The sequence below is a fragment of the Lepisma saccharinum genome, unplaced genomic scaffold (genome assembly GCF_977018435.1).
Source record: "Lepisma saccharinum unplaced genomic scaffold, izLepSacc3.1 HAP1_SCAFFOLD_655, whole genome shotgun sequence".
Taxonomy (NCBI): domain Eukaryota; kingdom Metazoa; phylum Arthropoda; class Insecta; order Zygentoma; family Lepismatidae; genus Lepisma; species Lepisma saccharinum.
The window spans coordinates 45,695-68,727 of record NW_028143326.1 but is presented as its reverse complement, the minus strand read 5'-3'; the positions used below and the strand labels follow the sequence as shown (position 1 = coordinate 68,727).

At 38.0% G+C, this 23,033-nt stretch overlaps 1 protein-coding gene across 1 annotated transcript; it reads right to left on the bottom strand.

Moving 5' to 3' along the window:
* Positions 1–6,288: 6,288 nt before the first annotated feature.
* LOC145983110 (fibroblast growth factor receptor 2-like) lies at positions 6,289–21,299 on the bottom strand. Its single transcript, XM_083116388.1, has 6 exons — positions 21,225–21,299; positions 16,718–16,840; positions 14,699–14,828; positions 12,902–12,983; positions 12,184–12,289; positions 6,289–7,542 (listed from the first exon to the last, which is right to left on the bottom strand). The coding sequence occupies exons 1-6, from the start codon at positions 21,246–21,248 to the stop codon at positions 7,135–7,137; spliced, it is 873 nt and encodes a 290-aa protein (XP_082972514.1). The 5' UTR covers positions 21,249–21,299; the 3' UTR covers positions 6,289–7,134.
* Positions 21,300–23,033: the final 1,734 nt, after the last annotated feature.

The following is a 23,033-nucleotide window of genomic DNA, read 5'->3' as shown; positions in this document are numbered from 1 at the left end:
CGTTTTTTTCAAACAAATCACAAGTGTTCTATGTGAGCAGCTCGCGTAACACGGCACACATCAAGCCGATAGTCTATCTCCTGCCAAACCTTGTGTAGCATGTTGCGGTCAATATCAGCAATGGCTGCTGTGATGCGGGCACGCAGGTCATCCAATGTTGTTGGAAGTGGTGGTACGTAAACATGATCCTTGACAATACCCCACATGAAGAAATCACATGGGTCAAGTCGGGGGAACGAGGTGGCCAATGAAGGAGTGGTCGATCCTCCGGAGATGCACGGCCTATCCAACGTTGTTCCAATGCCCCATTGAGATGGTCCTGAATGCTGCCATGGTAATGCGCAGGGGCACCATCCAATTGGAGAATGAAATCTGCGCTATCCTCTGCAAGCTGTGGAAGGAGCCATAGTTGCAGCATATCAAGGAAAACAAGTCCTGTCACAGTATGTTCATGGAAGAAAAAGGGCCCATAAATCTTTTCATGGGAAATGGCACAAAAGGCATTCACTTTGGGAGAATTGCGTTCGTGTTCCACAAATTCATGGGGCTTAGCAGTTCCCCAAATCCTTACGTTGTGCTATTCATTTTCCCTGAAAGGTGAAAAGTTGCTTCATCACTGTAAATTAACCTCCAGAGAACCCATCTGTTTCCATTAATTCGAGGAAATCAGCACAGAAGGATGTGCGCAAAGCATAATCAGTGTATTTTAAGGCTTGAACTAGTTTGCAAGTGTTAGGGTTTCATTTGTAAACGTTTCTGCAGAACCAGCCAGAAGTTGAAGTTCTCTCACTGCCCGGTAGGTGGACTTCTGTGGACTCCACACGAAACATGTGCGCACTCGTTCCACTGTCTCTTCCCCAGTCAACAGACAGCCAGTCAATTTTCGTTTACAGATGCAGCCCGAATGTCTGAAATGTTCATACCACTTATGATTGGCCTTCCCCATAGGTGGTTCTCTCCGATATTTGGTACGGAAATCAATTACATACTAATCACAGACTTGTTCACATGATAATCAAGCACACAGAAAGATCTCTGTTCTCCAGTCCACGCCATTTTCCTGCTCGCTGCTGACTCCTAGCGGTAGAAAGTGGAAACACTACATGGAAACTAAACTTTGAAAGTTAATCTTTCGAAGCGCATGTCTCACAATAACATATGTTTATTAGATTTCACAGAATAAATTTCTGTAATCGGGTCAATCATATTGACTTACCCTGTATAATTAGTCTAGGCAAACTAAAGCAATTTTCCCTCAAACCTGGGCAAAATTGCTTCTGAACGTTTTTAAACAATTTCTAGCTCAGGAATCATTGCTGAATAACATATCCAAAATCAGACAAAATCGGACCACGGGGAAAAAAAACTAAAATGGATTTAAAAATGGCGGACTGGCTACTGTGATTTTTTTAACATTTTATGTTTATTTGTAAATAATTTTTAATATTTTGTGTATTATTACTTATAATTTCTCTTTCGTTGTTGTGTCAAATTATATTTTGCCTTTTAAGAATGGAAATCCCTGAATTGTGTGCGACTTGTGAGAAAAAATTGGACAAGATATAGGTAAAATATTATCACCACGAATGATTAGCATTGCATGCAACTTGATAAATACTGATACAACCGGGTCGTAACGATTTTCTGTTGGAAGCTATAGTGTAGATTCTCTCCATCATTGCAGAAGCGACTTTACAATTACCTCAAGCCCCTACATATGTAATTGCAGAAAACGTTGTTTGTAGTGTGAAAATAAAAAATGTTGCAGAAAATGTTCCTGGGAGGTAAATTTGTGACAACGTGAAGTGACAGATTATGGACCAGACTCTGATTGAATTTTGAGTTTATGTTTGAAGTTCACTTTATGCAGAGAAAGCTAATTGGGGCTGGACCTACAGTTTAAAGTTTGGTCCGAACCAATATGTTTCTCCACCGGTATCGAATCCGGGTGGGTCCAACTCGGATCAGACCTCGTAATAGAAGAAGCACTAATACATTCCCTGCAAAGCAAGGGAGGACTGCCAAGAGGAATCGGATTTACAGAAATCCAGAAGGCAACGTGGCTGTTGAACATACACCTATGTTCCACTTAATAGGGTTACCAGACGTCCGGATTTTCCCGGACATGTCCTACATTTTAGCCTTATGTCCGGCGTCCGGGAGGAATTTGAAAAATATCATAAATGTCCTACATTTTGAGCGTCACATAATATTTATTAGGAAAATACGTAACAGAAAAAACTCATGCAAATTACAAGTCTATGGACTGCGCTTCCAAACTCAATAGTGAAATTTATTTTGATTCAGTCCTTGCACAAAAATAATAAAGTTTGTCCTCCTATTCAACAAATGGGAAAACGGAAGCAATTAATGAACAAAGTCTTGGGACCACTTTCTGATAACGTCACTGTTCAATGCCTGAGCAGAATTTCTTGCCTTAGGGTTTATACTGATGGAACAAGGTGTTGTCCATTCTTATTCAATATTTAATATAATTTGATTGTAAAGCAGGAGTATAGAGAACAAAGTTATTCAGAGTGTCTGCCCGTCAAGAAAGTCATGGAAGTCAAGAAAAAATAAAGAAATCAACAAGTAGGTCAAGAAGTCAATAAAAAGGCAACAAATTATTCTTGTGGTCAAGAACTTTTGCTATTGATTGGTTGATTTAGTTTATTTTACTTCACTTTTTTCTGTCCCATTGGCTAATCGCGAAGATGAGGATGAATGATGGTAAGATAAGATGGATGAATGGAATGGATAGTCATAAACATATAGGGACAACCGACACAAACCCCACATGAGATTATACTGGCTGTGAGTCCAGATGCCAAAGTGCCTCTTGTCTGCCAAACACAGTTCAGGATGCATTAATACGAGAAAGCAGATCTAATTCTCTTCTTAAATTCAGCTTCAGTTTTCATCTTAATTGGCCGTTTGGTAGGGATTTTCATTAAACAAATATTTATTTTCTTAATTACTAATTTCCAACTTTACCTAAGTAGGATATAGAAAAGTCCAGAAAAAGTCAAGATTTCTGGATGTATTATTTTGGTAGACACCCTGCTATTGAACTAAAAACTAGCCAAGATGCCATTTTAAATTACAGTAATTGCTGAATATTTGTTTGCCATTACAGGTCATAATTCAAATGTTGAGAGAGTACTTTCGTTACCATCAGCACAACAGACTCACGAGAGAATTATTTTCTCATAAAGTCTGTAAAATGTTTGGTATTGGTCCCTATAATTTCAACGAGTTTGACTGTCCACTCTAACATCAATATATAGTTTGACTAAACCTGAAATTTTGATAAAAATTGTCTCCTCTGAGAAGTACCACTTAAATCAAGTAGTAAGAGGTGCCTTGATTAGTATGATTGCAAGTTTTGAAATTTTGCATTTAAACATTCGTTGGGAAATATTTTTAAAAAAACTGAAAAGTGTCATTTTTTAACTACTTCCTAACGTGTTCTATAGAAATATGTATTATTTATTGAGAATGTGTTGCGTCCTACATTTTGACTTAATGTCCTACATTTTGGGACAGCATGTCCTACATTTCCCTCACAGCGATCTGGTAACCCTACACTTACAACTTAGCAATGCAAGAATATACCAGAGTTTTGTTGAAGAGTAGTGAGCAACACAATGCAATGCGAGACAGTAGGGAAACGGGGGACCGTAATGATATTAAAAAAGGTATACAAAGACTGGAATCCATATCCTCATTCCATTTTGACTCAAGTTTCTGCAACACTAGTACAGCAGTTAATTTTGATGAATTGCATTACATCTGTACGGACATCATCTTCAAAATGATTGAGAAAGAGATGTTCAAATATTCTGCCAAAAGGTTGGCAAAGTGAAAAGCGTAGGATTTTCTGCTGTTGCTGTTGTTTGCCCTGTCAGATACGATATACGAGTACAAGTAGATGCAGCTCTCTTTCAGAGAATGACGCCTTTTGCCACTGGCTGTGCCACTGGAAGATGTCGTGTCTTATGAAATTTGTGCGTATCCTCGTGCATTATTCGAATGAAAAAAGAATGTTCAGGAGAGCCGACAAGTCGCAGTTATGTCATGCAATACTCAAATACACCAACAAGTTACAAATGGAAGAAGCTGAAGAAATCCAGTGTACAAGCCAGTGCGTTTTGGATGATAGATCTCTCCAATATACCGTTCACATGGCGAAACACACAAGAATATTGCAATCCCCTGTATAGATTTCACTCTGAAAACAGATGGAAGGCCTATCATTATTTTTGATAGCTACAAAGGCTTGAAGATTCTGCACTCCATCGCTAATAAAAACAACCACCAAGCAATTATTTCCCCTCATAGGTGAGACATTGAAAAAACGCCAGTGTGTTGTGTACAATGCAGGATGCTCATGTGGGCATCGTTCGTCCTGCAGTATCATCATCACAAAATGCAAGTATTTGTACAACAGTAACAGAGGGAAGGGGCCGACTTGCTTCTGTACCATGCCAAGGACAATGGTTTCAAGTTGTATTATCACAATGATATAAGACTAAGACGGGGCCCATCTCCCAATACTGTGTGTGATATCCTCGAAATTAAATCATTGTTGGCTCGTAACATCCACAACCTGCTCCTGTTTCTGTATGTTTTCACGGACTGTAATACCATACCGAGAACTTTTCTGGCCTCCCCGATGGCATAGTGATAACGTTCATCGCCTTGTATTCAATGGGCTCAGGGTTCGATATCTAGTGGAGGCACGTATTGATTAGGATCCACCTTAACATGCATGTCCAGTCCTGATGAGCGTATCTGTGAATAAGTGGATATAAAACATAAACTCAAATCCACATCCGCAATGAACTCAATTGGGAAATCCTCAGCATTAGACAAACTGATGAAGGTAACTGAACTCCGCTCAGCTGCAAATCCATTTTGTTTTCATTCCTGCCAACATTCAGATATTGAAGCCATTGGAAGAATAGAAATGCTTCAGTTGTATGACTGCGAATCGTTGGAATCCACAAACGAACTATGTCGTCGAATGTTAATTGAAAACATAGCTGCAGGTACATCGTTTGTTACACCTGAGTGTTTGTCACCTACCGATTAGTCCACAAAGTACGATAGCTTTCGCACACACTTTCAAATAAGCATCTGTAAGTGAACAGTGAGGAGCAGGAATGAAATTCAGTGCAGAAAAAGAGCGAGGTGCTAATAACAGCAAGAAACAGAGCCAGATATGAACCACGAATAAAGACGGACACGGAAGTGCTGAGGGTAGTGGAGAGCTTCTAATATCTAGGAAGCATAATTGAGAGAAGTGACACATGAATGTCTCGCAAAACAACCACCTCACACTGCAGCCCGGGTCCATAACCATGGTTAAGCTTCACGTTTTGTGTGCAATGATGTGTTAGCGGTAAAGTGAATTTATCGCTTGAATGTCAAGCCATGTTAAGGACAGAACAATAGTGTTGCAATATGAAGAAATTAGACACTGGAACAAGAACAATCTCTACATAGGAATGTTTACCATAGTCTGTGGAAAAGAAGATGCTGTAGCCACTAGCGCCCTCAAATGGCGGGACAGCAACTTTAAGTTACAAGATTATGGAAAACAGATTATATGTATATGGACCGTGGCTCAAGAAATTAATAGTGTGATTTACTAAACTTGGGACCTCTCCAATGGCACAGGAGTTGCGTTGTTGCCTTGTAGTCAAGGGGTTCCAAGTTCGATACCTGGTGAAGGCACACAGTGGTTCGGAGCCCACTTTAAACTGAAGGTCCAGTCCCGATTAGCCTTACTGTGCATAAAGTGGACTTGAAACACCAAATCAACAACAACACTACAAAACACAGTGAGAGAGTGAAAAATGAATCAAAACATGTTCTTCAGATTGGCTCTGTCACTTAAGCCTAAGCATTTCCTGGTTGAGGCCTGCACATCATAGGTTCTTCTTGACAGTTGCAATACAATGATTGTCGCAGTCAACTGAATATTAATCCATATAACATAATTATTTTCATTGATTGTGCTATCCTGGTCGCACAGAGCACACCTACACTTAGACATCAATGGAGGGAGATGGTCATGGGTGTCCAATTCATAACCCCATCACCAAAGTTCTGATCCTGAGTTCCAGCCTATGCAAGAGTTACAAATTCCATTGTGTTTGTTTCTTCATCAGTTTCATCACTCATCCTCACTACTGTGATTCACTCAATGAACAAATACAAGAATATGAAGGACATGTATATTTGTTTCAAATTTTTAGCAAGCAAAATTTACTGGAGCTGTTTCTGTATTTGAAAGAGCAGTATAACAATACAGCATATTATAAAATGGACAAAATTGAAAAAATATTTGGCAAAATATAGATTACTGCAGTAATGATGAAAATTATCTTCTTTCTGTGTGTGTATCTCATATTTAATGAAGTCACCATCTGATAATTATTTGATGCAACCAAAATATTGAAAAATAATATTTATGTACAAGAAAGTTATTTGTGCTAATTATAATCACATTAGATCAAGGTGTAACATGCATTACCAACATCAGAAACTTTAATATATAACTCTAATAATTTGTATATGTCAATTTTCAGTCTTCCTTCTACTAGTAAAGTGACACATTAAGACTTAACTACATTAAACAGGTACAGAGCATCTTCAGTTAAATTATAGTGTACAACGTTGTAAGTATTGTGCAGGTATAAGGCTCCTATTACACTGGACCACTGTGTGATACATTTGTAACTCATTTTGCAGTATACATAACTTACACGTCAAAAGGTTAATATGAATACTAGCACCATCAAATGGATGGTTTGATCAGGTCAGTTAAAAATCAGGCTTAGAAAATGAATGTATAATTTTAATTTTAATATTATTTGGCTTTATATAGCACAAGTACTCAGTTTAGTGATGAATTAAGTTTCTATTTATTGTATTACGTCAACCAATGAACATTCACTTTATACTGGCTTGCTCTCCATGAATCTCCTCACATTGGTTGATGGGTCCGCACAATGGACAACTGTGAAGACTTGGATTTAAGTCAATGCTAAAAGGTGCTTTCACAGCTTACTGGCCCCTTGTGAAGGGAACTGAAGCTTAACATATATAGACCGATACTGATGGTTCCTATGTTTGGTTGGTATTTCTATATCCTTCAATACCAAGCAGAGGCTTGAGTTCTGTACTGGAAACCACGCTTAATTGTGGCTTATTAACAGAATCAGATTTTAAGGGGTCAAAGAACTTTGAAGTCACTGCATCATTTTTCCCATCAGCACTTTCCAAGCATGGGCAACTTGAATCTTCAGTTCTCTGCTGTGCTGGAATATTTTCTTCGCTATCAGTTTCTCCAAGGTTACTCATGTACACATAAACTGAGCATTCCTGAGCGATATCTCCACAGCTTCCTTCAGGAGTTAATCGTCTGGTTGCATTCACGAAGCTGGGATCACGTACCATCTTCACATAGTCTTGGCTGCTTCCAAATTTCAGCCTATTAATTTCTACATATGGGTCGTTCAGCTCGATATAATGCTGCAAATAATAAAAAAAGTAGAGATAGAGAGTGTAAATATCATGGAAATTATGCAAAAATAGTTTTCTATTAATTAAACACAACAAATGGGTGATGAAAGTGGATTTGACGATTAAATATGGTATCAAGATAATGTTAATGTGATTCTTGTATTATTTGGCTCTATACCATCAGGAAAAACCATGTATTCTAATATTCTCATTCTCGTATGTGCAAATAAAAACAATCCTGATAGATTTGCATGATATAGTTGCAATATTGCACATACTGGCAGCAAAACCTGTGTTGTAAAGAAAGTCCTGCATTGTAACAATTGCTCCTGTGTGAATTGTTGTAAAAAAAAAAGCACAAAGAAACTTTTGCTCAGAAAATTTAAGTGCTGTGAATGGTGGAAAGTGAGCAAAAAGCATTTATTTTTCATTGGTTTTTGAGAGCAAGATGAGAGGTTGCGAATAGTGTAGGGCTTCCAGTTGCGGCGATTGGGGGGAGCGAGGGGTGCAGTTGCCCCCTCACTTTTCACCAATTTTGCCCCCCACTATGCTAAATCTTATCTACAAAGGGAAATATACTGTCTTTGCCTCCCCCCCTCAGTTTTGGAACCCAATCGTCGCCACTGAATGTGCAGTTTGTAAAAGTGATTGTGCATTTAAATGACATTCAAGATGGCATATTGAAACAGGTGAAATTAAGAATTTTTCACAGTTCTTGGTGTAGTTTGGAGTACGCCTGTGTAATAAACCTGAGATAAGTGTGGTGGCTTTCAAATTTTGTTTCCACTAAGATGACCTAGGAGTCTGGTGGGATGTCATGGTTAGATCTTGTGGTTCCTGTATTAGAGAGAGAGAGAGAGAGAGGGAGAGAGAGAGAGAGAGAGAGACCTGCATATGAATGAAATGCACTCATCTTTTGGCTGGAGAATGGTACCTCACAGTCTCAATATTCATTATTGGAGACATTTCATCCAAAGATGCAAAGCCAGCTGTGTGAGTGGGGAATACACTGATAAAGCTGCTAGGAAAATATGCAGTGAATCTAAGAGTTACTTGCAAAATGTCAACAGTTTGGTCTTAAACCCATTGATAAGGTTGTAGAAAATGGTGTCTGGAAGTTCAACAGAACGTTTATAGTTTAACCCTGTATATTTGTCACAGAAAAGTCAATTCACTTCGTTGTTTGGTGCATTTGGCAGTCTTATGCCACTGATTTGAAATATTTTTTTTGTAAAGTTGCTGGCCAGAACTAATTGCATTTGAATAGGTTTTCGAGGATCCTCATTATAATGACAAAATTGATTAAATGCATTAAAAATTGAAATAATTAAGATGTACACTGGCATGATTATGTGGCATTAAACTTATGTTGTCTCAAATGGTATGTTAATGGAGAAAGATAAATTATTAAAACGTGGAAATTACACAATATGCTGACTATATTATTGCCCCTTACATTGTAGTTTATCTGTACACAGGCATGCAGCCAGGGGGTGGTAGTCTCTGCAGTCTGAAGCCCCACCCCAAATTCCTAAAAATATCTAATTTAAATAGTGTATAGTGGTAATTAATTTTACTTTCTTAGCAGGCCTAAACATCTTGTATAATAAGTTGTAATATTCTGAGAAATTCATCTTCATAATTTCAAACCCCTCCCCCACTTTTCGCCTTTAGATGGCAGCTGCTGACAAGGGATAAGTCCCTCCCCACACCAAAATAAAATTCTGGCTAAGGCCCTGTTTGTGTAGCTAGTGCATGAAGAAAATTGGACTGCATGTGTAGTCTCGTATTATTGAATTTGTTGTGTATATGTGAGTTGGTATTATTAACATGTGATCACCAGTGCTATTTCCATGTTGTAAGTAATTATACAGGGTGAACAGAAACTAAAGGGACAAACTTCAAGAGGTGATTCCTGACAGGTAAAGGAACAAAAAGTTCATATCAACATATGTCCGGAAATGGACGGTGAGCCTGCAATAAAGCAATTAGTACCTGTACACATTACATGGCATGACTTTCATCCATGTCACATGGGTCATCCCTGCACAAACATTGATGCTGAACCATTGCTGATGAGACGATTCAACTATTCCTCGAGGATTGGCTGTAGCCAACAGATGACGATTGTGTAGGTTGATGATGCCATCTCTACCAAAGGTCACTTCATCGGTGAAGAGAACTGACAACAGAAAACCCAATATCATGGTGGCCTATTCCAAAAACCAGCGACAAAACCGTTCCCTTGGAGGAAATTCCGCTGGTGATAATCCCTGCACACATTGCAGGTGATAGGGATAGTTGCGGTTTCCATCCAGGATACACAACATCCTCGCTTGGCTTACACCATGCTGGCGGGCCACTTGCCTGGAGATTGTACTGAGGTTGTTCTCAATATCGTGTAGCACATGTTCCTCCAGATCTGGTGTACCCACATACCGCGGCCACCCTCCATGTTCGCCTGTATGAAAGGCCCCAGTGGTGCTGTCTGTCTGGGTACGTGGCTCGATAAATCCGTGCGGCCTCTCGACCATTTCCATCTACTTGACCGTATACGAAAACCATCTCAGCTTGTTCCTGGTATGAATAACGGACCATGGTGCTTCAATGTAGCTCTAATCACGCAATCTACAACACAAAAAAGCACAGTGTGAGTGTTGTTATGAGAGGATGATGTCGTTCTTCAGTGCCATCTACCTTGGCAAATATGCGTTTCCGGACATATGTTGATATGAACATTGCTATTCCTTTTCCTGTCAGGAATCACCACCTGAAGTTTGTCCCTATAGTTTCTGTTCACCCTGTATACATGTCATAAAAGAGACCCAATGACACCGGGGCCTTCCCGATGTCGCAGTGGTAGCATCGTCGCTTTGTAATCAAGGAGTCCCGGGTTCGATACTCGGTGGGGGCACAAGTGTTTCAGAACCCACTTTAAACTGTACGTCCAGTCTTGATTAGCCTTACTGTGCATAAAATGGACTTAAAACAACAAATCAAAATCAAACCAATGACATCGGTTTTCTTGTGATTGATGGAAAAAATCACCAAGGTATTTTTAATTTGTAATAAATCATATTTTAAACAATTGTGTTTCAAGGAGTCAAGAGTAATCCACACATCATGAAATACAACTCTGCTTTAATATCATTATCAGTGTCAGGCGAGTCATGACTTGTTGTCAATAAAATTGGCATCATAATGTATCCAAAATGCAAAGACCAAAAAAAAAAAGCTAACCATTCATCTGCTGGACTACTGATTTGTTCAGAATTAAAATGCAGCCTAAATTTTGCAAAAACTATTTAATTTACTACAAAAGTTAGTATTTGCTTCCAAAATACATGAAGAGCATGGCAGGAATGCAAAATTGCATTTTTATAAGTCTTGTTTGCACTCAGAACAACACTTTGACTAGTGTTCACCACAAATGGCTTTGTAGCAATGGACACAGAAGAATCTGGCCATCTTTCGCTTTCTGCAGGGACAGAATGCACAACTTTTCCTTCCTTGTTGTTGTTTAGCATCTGCATTAGGTTTTTTTGCATTTTCACATTCAGGATGATAGCAAAATCTTATAAAGTTCTTGTGGAAATTTTGGTATACGTAGACACTAACGTTTCGTCTGCCTGATGCACAGAATTAAAATCTGTTAAACACACTGAAGGAAAGCTTGTAAAAGGACATTGATGCTTCCCTGTCAGTCCCTCCAATCCAAATGAAGGTGGACAAGATGGTGAGCGGAAGATTTTAGTGAAAGTGGATGAAACAAGAAAAGGGCCCTACATGCATAGTCTGCCAGACGAGACATTAGCTTTCTAGGTTTAAAGGGTTTTTTCTTAAGATCAGTTAGAATGATTAATAGCATCATAGGCATATATTACAGGTATTACTGTCTGTCAAAGTGTAATTGGATTGCAATGTCTCAATTAAGGTCAATGGTACGTCTGGGGTTGATATACACACCCATCATATAACACCAGAAATTCCTAAAAGAAAGATCAAACACATAAATTATGATAAAATATAGAACTTATAAACTAGAAAAGAAGCCTTTACTAATTCTCTAGGCACTCCACTGTGAAAGTAACAATGAGTAGTGATTCATATGTTGTGGTATGAAGGTGTACCAGGAGTCAAAATCTACCGAAGATTTGCATCACAATATGAGGAAAGTATGATGCTACTGCCACACTTGTTCCAATGGCTTGAGAAGCTCAAAAACAATTGGACAGGAGGAATAGAATGTCTATTCACATCCACTACTGACAAGAACGTTGAAAGAGTTTCCATGATTCTGCAAACTGACTAGTGGTCTGCATATCAGTCCTCACATTGTGATGCAAGTCTTAGGTAGGTTTTGGCCCCAGGTACACTTTCAGGCCACAAAAGACAAACCACTAGATGTGGTTCTAAACGATGAGTGGCACGACTGTTACTCTGCAACAACAAGAAAATAAATGACAAAGGTCAAATATGCACTAAAGCAACAAAAAATGCACACTCCATTGACATGCATGCACACAAAAAGCAGTACAACGAACCTATTAAAAGTTACAGCAAAAGTGAAGATTATTATTGATTGGCCTTTGTACACTTTGACCTGAAATATATTTTTAAAAAAAGAAGAGATAATTAGACGTAGCGTACCTGTTTTGTATTTTCATTCAGCATATTTCCTAACCTCTCTGACAATGTCTCGAATGAAGGTCTTTCTACTGGTTCAACATTCCAGCATTCTGTCATAACTTCATACCTGAAAGTAAAGTAACAACTTACTTAAGCATGTGTACAAGGAGAAGCAAGTACATTGCTTTTCATTGCTGCTACAAATGAAAACATCTCTTTGTATGATATTTCTAGACCCCTTATTGAGCTAATAGCTTCGAGTAAGTCTGATAGTAGAGCTAAGGCTAAGTTAGTTTACTAATTCAATCAATTGTTTGTATTGGGTCAGTTAGAGAAAAAGAACAAAGTTTCTTTTTTAGATGCTGATATTTCGTTTTGTTCAAGAGAAAACTGCCTGTCCCATTGCTGAAACCAGATCTATTTTTGTTATTTAGCATCACATTTCTGCTACTTCTAGCTAATCATCATCATGAAGACAAGTGATGATTGGATGAAATTGATGAAGGGATGTTCATCCATGCCCAACTTATTATTAAAAAATGGAAACTTTGATGGCAAGATCAATAGTTAACCAGTCAATGTGCTCGGCTATTGAGCTGGGAAAAGGTGAATCACATTTTATCATATCTATGAGGTATAACTCAAAGTTCTACACATAAATTGCAAATTTTACACAAAACAAGGGGGCTATTATGTTAAGTGCAACTCATTAAGCTCAAACCAAAATAATTGTACTTACACTTCATGTGTGGCATAAGTAGGTTTATCCATTCTGTAACCACTCAACAATCTTTCATCAAATTTTTCATCTACTACAATCCCTGTTGGAAAAATAAATATTTATGATCAGTGTTCTTTTTTTCTGATTCGGGTACTCTATAAGTTGGTATGTTATTGTTATTGTAAAAGGTGGCGCATATTGTATCTACCAATATGAGTTGGCAACCCTGTCGGAATGCCATGCGCATGTGTAGAAGTTTCCCATGCTTAGGCAGCTGCAAGTCTCACAATTAGTCTGCCATGAAACGTTGGCTGGTTCAGACACGAATTGTGGCAGTAGAGGCGTTCATCTGAACGGCTCCCATTCAGAAGATGCAGGAAACACTGCGACAAAGGCCCAATAAGAGTTGCCATCAACCAGTGCCAGAGCATCACGACATGATACGATGGGTTACACAATAGAGAGCCAATGGCAGCATTAGAAACAGACGTCTTCAGGTCGAAGGAGGCAGCTTCTCTGGCACCCTGATGCTTCCCAGTGCATCTCCTGAATGGGACCCATTCGGATGAATGCCTCTACTGCTATGATTCGTGTCTGACCGTCCAACGTTCCATGGCAGACTAATTGTGAGACTTGCAACTGCCTAAGCATGGGAAACTTCTGTGCATGCACACCTGCATTCCGACAGGATTGCCAACTTAAATTGGTAGATACAATATGCTCCACCCTGTAGTACAGATATCCAATCATAGATACCCATGGAAAATCCAATCCTTGATATCAATAGGATATCCAGTATATCTTCACATGTTATCCAAATATTGACATTAATGTATTGATATCCTTGGAAAGAAATATTTGTAGTCATTCAGCTATACATTAGGATTCAAACTCTGTGGTAGAGTCTTAAATACTAACTCACAAAATATCACTGTAATATATAAAAATTTCAGCAAAAACTGCAGGATAAACCAGAATTTGAACCATGGTCTCTTGCATACTGTGCCATTGCTATACAAACTGAGCCACCAAGCCAGCTCAGGTTTCACCTGATTTTTTTTTCTTTCTGTTTTACCTGCATCGATTTGTCTCTTGTGTGCCAAACAGTAATGTAATCACCAGAATGCATCATGAACAGGCTCATTGTCTGATCGAGCAAGTCACACATGAATGAAAGCCCATGTGAAAGTTCCTTTGCTTCGAGTCTTTGTGTATTTATCTCACTTGTCATGCTAGTTTACACTGAGCACATTATAGTGGTTGCACATGGTAGTAAAGAACATAAAGAATAAGCTCAAAATCAGTCATTCTTTCCATGCAGCCTATTTGTGCATAGTGTGAACTTAAGACAAGAACTCAAAGAACAAAGAACCCTTTTTTCCATGGATAGGAATGTGAAAATAAAACTTTTTTTTTTGCAAATATATGTGTGTGTACGCATGTGTGACAGAAGGGGAGAGATAGGAAAGAGTTAAAGAGCGAGCGAGAGAAAGAGAGAGAGAGAGAGAGAGAGAGAGAACAGTACATGTTGTAATCATATGTGTGTATGTGATGCTAGATGTGATTAAATCTAGTCCAGGAAAGTTTCTGTTATGTGCAAAAAAAATTTCTGGTAATGTCCAAATGATGTGTTATAAATGTTCAGAATATATCCTTTTGTTATTCATAATCAAATAAAAATGTTCAAATCACAGTCAATTCACATGAACTACATAGTACTGATGTTCAAAACGTATCCAGAAATGATCCACAGAATATCCACAAAATATCCATTGGATGGATTTAAAACTTTAAAAATTTGAGCATAATAGTTACCTGGATATGGACTTTGCCCAAGTGAAAACATTTCCCATAACACTATTCCAAAGGACCAAACATCTGACTGGGTGGAAAAGATTCTATCTTGCAGTGATTCAATTGCCATCCATTTAATGGGTAAAGGTCCCTTTATAAAACGAAATATTATTATGAAAATATTAACACACAACCACACAAAATCAAATATAATTGGAATGTCATATGAGTGAAACTATAATTACGCTTGTGTATCAAGGAAAAATATTCACCTCTGAAGGTTCTGGGTTGAGTCTTGGCTTTGACCATGACTTAGTAATTCCACCTAGTCACCATTCATTCTCATTGCAGAAAATTAACCTAAAGATTTACAAAAGCAATGCTAAAATACACAGAAGATACACAAAAACAGACCATAATGATAAATACAGACCAAATGCATGCTAAAACAACTACAATAGTGAAGAAGTAGATACGATATTGAATATTGTAATGCTCATTGAATGTAATGAAGCTAAAACTTCTAAAATATATATTATAAAATTGGGCTGAGCCGATAACGATGCCGAGGTGTCGATATTGGCCGATACCAGTGGAAAGTATTGGCTGGTATCAGTAAATAAATTCCAACCAATATTTTCCAATACCAGTGGTATCAGTAAATAAATTCCAACTGACACCAGCCCATACTTTCCGGCATTATTGTATTCATGGGGTCACTATATTACATTTTCACAGAGTCTAATTATCCTAAAAAATATGTAAAATTCAAACTTTATTTTTATTTTGCACAAGTTGTGCTTGAAAATCGGTGTCGGTAGCAGTTCAAAGTGGTATCGGCTTAGCCATAATATAAAGTCAGAGGTGTTACTGCAGGTAACAGCAAAATGTGAAGATTTTAAAAGCTGTTTCAATGAAATAGCAACATTGTTAAATACGTTAACCAATAGCATTGCCATCGAGTAGATATTGCAGAGGACATTTTTTCTGCAGCCGACAGAAGCGAAGAGGAAAGCCAGTTCCGCTACCCTGAAGAGGTAACAAGAAGAAGGGGCGCCAATTCAAGGGAAGAGCGGGGGGGGGGGGGATGACTTTGGGACAGTGTGCTATGGGGTTATTCAAATGCCTGTTCAGGGGCCCAGTTGTGGATCTCAGACCCGCCAGCACAGGCAAGTGTTGTCACATAGGATTGGCAGAAAAGAGCTAAATCCTGTCTAAAATGGGGATTCTATATTTCCCTGAAGCAACTAGAGCTAGACTGCAAAGCCAAGGCTAGATTGAACTACAACTGAGCCCGGTTAGATAATAGACAACAAGATAGTTCCTTGGTGTGATTCATGATTTGGACAAATCTTGCTCCAAAATACTAAGTTGGCAACAGTAGTACGTACAGCCGGAATTCCCTTCCACAATTTGGCTGTCGCTGGAGGTGCAGAATTCTGTAGACTGCTTACTGCACAAACGTCAAACTCACCCGACAAATGTGTGGATCTTCTTCTTCCCCTATCCACCTCATGTACAAAGAAATAAATGAAGAATTGACAAGGCTCGACCACTATTCATTGGATTTTCTTCGTAACTGTCTCAAGAGTGGCAGTTCTTGCTAGGAGTGTTTGTGACTAAATCACTGAGTGGATTGCAAAAAAAGAACGAAATGAACCAAAAATCTAGATCGAAGGCATGTTTTTTTTTTGGGGGGGGGGGATGGGGTGTAGATGATGTTTGCAGAATGATTGTTGTACTGACGGCCGGTAACACTTTTGAAAAAGTCACGCCACTCCGCTGTATCAAATGGAATCAGGATTTTATGTTCCTGAATTTTACAGTTTTCCACTTTACATATTTTACCATTCTGGTTCAAGCAACAATAAACATCACACAAATTTCTCGGATTATATACTTGCATAAAGTTCATAGCTATGCTTTCAACTTTTATTGAGAAAAATCATGGAAATACCTTTGAAACAGACAACGAAACAACTTGAGGGTTTTTTTTTTTTAAATTTTAAACATAGAGGAAGGAACAATAGGAAAACTCACATTTCCTCTTTTCTTATAGTCATATGTCCTATACATATTTTTGGCTAAACCAAAATCACCGATCTTGACAATATTTCCTTCTGCTAACAAAATATTTCTAGATGCAAGATCACCATGAAGAACCTGAAAAGTAAAAATAATATATATTATTTTAATTAATTAAGTCTCTGATGGATGCAATGTTCACAAATCCTGCTCATCTCCTTAATATAAAAGAAGATAAAAAGTAAAAAAGGTAAAGTGCTCCCATGTGCTAAGCACCATGCCATGAAGGCATATGGGTGGTGTGGGGGTAATGTCCAGTTAAAATATGATTAATATACCCAAGTGAGAAGAAATATTATGAGATAAATAGTTCTCCAGTTCAATATAAAGAACGATCCAATTGTTCACTGTATCTCTGTTAAAAATACATCAGCATTGAAGTTTACACTAACTCCAGCTATATTCTGAACTGGTAACATGCTCATCATATTCATAAACATGACCGTAAGGTGAGTTAATGGGAGGGGGTAATGCTTTTTGCTTCATTGATCATCAGTGCACAAACTTTCACTATATCATGAATAAAATTATTATTATTATTATTATTATTATTATAGTGACTTATTGTACCGTAACCAAAAACAAAGATGGAAAAGTCAATGATATTAATAATTACAGACCAATAACCATAGTAAATGCTAGTACTAAGTAATATAAGTACTAAGAAAGTTCATTACAGAGTTTCTAACTATTACATTTATCAAAATAAAATCCAAGTGTGCAATAGCCATAAAGACTTAGGAATAGTAATAGACTCCTCTCTCATATTTGATGAGCACATTTCAGAAATTTGCAAAAGAGCAAAGAAGATGCTTGGTTATATATCTTTCTCATGGAAAATTTATCAAAAAGAAAGTACCTTAATATACCTGTATAGAACATTTGTTTGCCCTATTCATGAGTATACTAATGAATTACGGTTTCTGACAGCCAAGAGTTATTACCTTCAGAAAGTTGAATCAGTTCAAAAACCTTTTATCAGGTTACTATGCATGAAGTTTAAAAATAATTACTATGAACAGCTTATTCTGAATGGTTAACATAGTTCAACATGTCTACCTTAGAAGAAGGAAGATAAATGAAAATAATCAATTTTGTACAGAAGATTTTATCTTTCCAAAAAGAATAGTGAATACTTTTTGAATAATACATCAATTAATTCCCCGATATTCCTAGAGGAATATTTCAATTCTAACATCTTTTAAAAAGGCCGAGGTTTAATACTAGGGACGTTCAATATATAAGTTTCCCTGTGCTATAAAATATTGTATAAAGCAATGCCATTAAAAAGAAGCACATGGTTGACAAGCGCCATCCTTCATCTACAAGGAACAACAATCGATTCGTTATCAGACGTGAAGGCGCATGCGCTCAAGGGTGAAAAGTAAATGCTTGTTCGGAAAATGCGGGCTCGCGTCATAAGGAGTTCAGAAGCGTGGATGCTAAAGGCGTTCTGTTTATGGACTTTTTGGAACGAGGAAGAACAATTAATGCTGACCGTTATTGACAAACATTGGATAAACTGAAAAACGCAATTCGACATAAGGGACCAGGTCTCCTGTCAGCTGGTGTCATTCTTCTTGATGATGACGCTCGCCCCCACTCAGCAGTGCAAACACAACACAAAATTGAAGAATTGGGGTGGGAACGGCTGCCCCACTCTCCATATAGCCCCGATTTAGCACTGAGTGATTTCCATCTTTTTCCGGTGTTAAAGTCTGAATAGCAAGGTTACCGTTTCAAAACAGATGAAGAAGTGAAGCGTAATGTGAGAAACCAATCAGTTGCTGACCAAGGCAGTTTATTAAGGTAAAAACACTTAACACGTAACGTTTCGACCCTGTATCAGGGTCTTCCTCAGACGAAGAACTAAACTAAAATGATGAAATAAACTACACACAGAAAGATTACATACACATAGCAGGGTCACAAGCCACACAACAACAAATCAAGTTGACAGTCCTTATCTAGGAAGATTTCTACAAAGGAATTAAACATATCACCTCCTGACAGTTGTTGACTAATGGGTCTACTACACTGACAGGTGATTGGCAGGTCAAGATCAGCAAGAGTCTAAGAACCACCTGCTCACCACTCCCCCACCCCTCCTGCCTTTCTGGTTATGGGTGAATACCTCCTTCTCTGGTCTTCTTCTTCTTTTTTTTTCCCCCCTTCTTTCTTCCTTCTTCATACTTCTTTTTTCTTCATTCCTTTTCTTCATCCTTTCAACTTTCTCTAACACACTCTTCCATTCCTTGTTTATCTTGAGCCCTCCATTCCAATTCATGATGTCTTCTCCTTTCTTTTCTATTTCTTTGGCCTCCTTCCATTTTCTCACTAGTTCTCTCTTCTCTTTTCCTATTTGCCTAGCCGAATCCCATTCAACTTCATGTCCTGTTTCTCTAGTGTGTTTGAATATGGCAATCCTGTCTCTCTTCAATCTCACATCATCCATGTGTTGCTTTAACCTGTCTTTAAGTCTCTTCTTCGTTTCCCCTATATATACACTTTCACATCCTCTGCACTTCACCTCGTAGATAACCCCTTCCTCTTCCTCCTCTCTCTTTTCTTCATTCTTCTTGCTGGCTATACTTAAAATAGTGCGTCCTCCCTTCCTGTAAGTTCTTATACCCACTTTCCTCAGCACTTTGCATATCTTCTCTGTGGCATCGCCCATACTTCTTATACCAAACCATCTCTCTTTTTCTTTTTCTTCCTTCTCTTCCAGTCCTCTCTCTTTTATCTCTTTCCTTCTTCTGTTGATGTTGTGTCTGTCTTTCTTTTCATAGCCATTCTCTTCTAGTTGTTCCCACAGGCTATTAATCTTGGTTTCTTCTTCCCCTTTCTCTGTGCATATCTTCTTTATTCAGTCTTCCATATTCCTTATAAAATTACGTTTAGTTCCATCACCCACATCACTTCTTTTGTGGCAGAACACTCCTGCCGAACACTTCTTTTGATACCATGTAGCCACTATCCCCATTCCTCTCTTCTTTTTCATCTCAATATCCAAGAAATTTAATGTTCCTTCCTGTTCCGTTTCGAGCTCAAGGAATATCCCTGCTTTCTCATCTTCTACATCTTTAACAAGCTTACTCAGCTGCCTTTTTGTTCCTTTCCATATCCCAAAACAATCATCCACATATCTACAAAATAGACTTAACTTATCTCCTCCTTTCACTATCACTTCCTTCTCCCATTCATTCATAACTAATTCCGCCAGCACAGAGGATGCGAAAGTGTATATATAGGGGAAACGAAGAAGAGACTTAAAGACAGGTTAAAGCAACACATGGATGATGTGAGATTGAAGAGAGACAGGAATGCCATATTCAAACACACTAGAGAAACAGGACATGAAGTTGAATGGGATTCGGCTAGGCAAATAGGAAAAGAGAAGAGAGAACTAGTGAGAAAATGGAAGGAGGCCAAAGAAATAGAAAAGAAAGGAGAAGACATCATGAATTGGAATGGAGGGCTCAAGATAAACAAGGAATGGAAGAGTGTGTTAGAGAAAGTTGAAAGGATGAAGAAAAGGAATGAAGAAAAAAGAAGTATGAAGAAGGAAGAAAGAAGGGGGGAAAAAAAAGAAGAAGAAGACCAGAGGAGGAGGTATTCACCCATAACCAGAAAGGCAGGAGGGGTGGGGGAGTGGTGAGCAGGTGGTTCTTAGACTCTTGCTGATCTTGACCTGCCAATCACCTGTCAGTGTAGTAGACCCATTAGTCAACAACTGTCAGGAGGTGATATGTTTAATTTCTTTGTAGAAATCTTCCTAGATAAGGACTGTCAACTTGATTTGTTGTTGTGTGGCTTGTGACCCTGCTATGTGTATGTAATCTTTCTGTGTGTAGTTTATTTCATCATTTTAGTTTAGTTCTTCGTCTGAGGAAGACCCTGATACAGGGTCGAAACGTTACGTGTTAAGTGTTTTTACCTTAATAAACTGCCTTGGTCAGCAACTGATTGGTTTCAATATGGAAACAAGGCTTAATTATATTACAATGTGAGAATAGTGCTCAATACCCAGAGCCCTGATTTTCTTACAAAGGGTATGGACAAATTGGTGCAACAGTGGGACAAATGCCTGAATTTCTAAGGGGATTATGTGGAGAAGTGAGGAAGGATCCTCCTACACATGTATGTATAGTTTTCTAATGTATCTTAAAAATATTTTTTTTTACAGCATACGGAAACTTATATATTGAATGACTCACGTACCTGAACTTGTGGAAAGCTACAATGAACTTATGATGATGTATAATATTGTAGGATCCATTGTATTATTTTATAATTATGTATTCAATTTTGTAAATTTGTATCACCTATTTTGACATAGTGATCACTTAAAAAAATATTATTATTATCATTATTGTGTAAATCTGAGACAATGGAGAGATGTAGGTAGCTCACCACTGTTCTGAACAATGATCCAGATTATTAGTATTATAAATAAACTCACCTTTCTTGATGCTAGATAGGCCATTCCTCTAGCAATTTGGAACCCCCAGGATAATAGATCCTCTGTACATAATGGCCTTAACCTTTTACACGCCGAATTGTCTTTGGATTTGAAATTAATGAGTTTATCAGTAATTTGTGTCTCTTTGGTGTACATTAAAGAGAATTATTCAAAAAAATTGTTATTTTTTATTTTCTCTATATGTAAACTGGAGTGTTCCCAATTGGGAACATTGGCGTTTCATGTGAAGTATTATTACAGTATTACAGAGTTTTCTAATTATAATTCAACTGGACCAGCAAGTTTTCCGTTTATATATTAGCATAGTAAATGTACAGAAATATTACATATAAGCTTACAGAGAGTCAGACAACAATACAACCTCCAAAATACAAAATACTAATACAAATACATAATAGGATAACATAATTGTATAAAAATGAGAAAACATCCTTGTGCAATTTTACTCAAGCAGAAAAGGGTTTATTTTATTGAAAATGTAGCAATACCAAATTTTAAATTTATGTAGTTTACACATTTGAAAATGAAAAAAAATACACACACACACAGAATGTCCTAAACTGGTGATAAGCCATGGAAAGCTGGGAAGCAGTGTAAATGCATATTTCTTGCACACTCGCGACATTGTAGGCGAGCATTTTTTTTTGGCAAAATGCACACCTACCTTGTCCTGCTTCAATCAGAAAATGACCATCAGTTTTCCTCATAGACCCTGGGATTTCAAATCGTGGTCCTGGCCTCGAAGATGTTCGTGGATTTTTGCGAATAAGGAAGGTAGCTACTTCTCTTCAAAAATCCGAAAATCCAAGTGATTCTTTGAACTCTTCCCATGAAGTTCTTGGTGAATTTTCCAGGCTGAAACAACTGCCACATTCAAAGCATTGGAAAATAAATTCCACCACCATTTTTTCCCTCGCCAGCTGAGGTCTGTAGCTGGACAGCATACGGTCGAAGACATCGACGCCCCCCATTCCTTTATTGTACTTTCGTACTAAGTGAGGTTCAGGGACATCAATCCTCTTCTTTGATTGGCGAGAGTACCACTTTGCTGTTCCTAATGGCAAGTGTGTCTGGTAGTTGGATGCCAAGGTGACTACGGAATTATCATTCCATCTACACATGTAAATATCACCATTACATCGAAAGTCAAACTCTCCTCTTTTCTTTCTCTTCATTTCATTTGTTGGAACCAAGGGACATCTACCGGTCCTTCCTTCTCGTACTGTACCTATTACTTTGAACCCCTTTATTTTCAGCTCTTTCAGCAATGTGTATGAGGTAAAGAAATTATCAAAGAAAACTTCAACTTGCAGAGGATTAGTGACAACATTCAATAAGGCTGTCACCACTCTAGTCCCAAGTGGTGAGTTAGATTCATCTTCTTCCTTTCCTTGATAGATTTTCATAACATAAGGATATCCATCACTTGAACTAAGAGTCCAGATTTTGAAACCGAAACGAATCGGTTTTCCCTTTATGAACATCTTGCAAGAATGATGCCCATAATAGGGAACCATTGATTCGTCGATGCTGAGTTGTTTATGAAAAATTCCATATTGCTGAAGATTGTTGTTTAGCTCATCATATAATGGTGAAAGTTTTCCAAGTTTATCACCTTGTTTCAATTGAGTATTGTCCATAACGTGGAAATATTTCTTTATATCCCGAAACTTCTGCCTGGGCATCGTAGTTGGGACAATTGGTACAGTCACGTCTTCTGCTGTTGACCAGTACATATCTTCCCTTGGAACATTGTGATAACCACTGATTAGAAGCAAACCAAAGAAC

Coding starts and splice junctions, on each gene's coding strand:
- LOC145983110 (XM_083116388.1), bottom strand. CDS start 21,248: ATGGCCTATCTAGCATCAAGAAAG. Junction 16,841..21,224: donor CCTATCTAGCATCAAGAAAG/GTGAGTTTATTT, acceptor TTTACTTTTCAG/GTTCTTCATGGTGATCTTGC. Junction 12,984..14,698: donor TGGGCAAAGTCCATATCCAG/GTAACTATTATG, acceptor TTTTTCCAACAG/GGATTGTAGTAGATGAAAAA.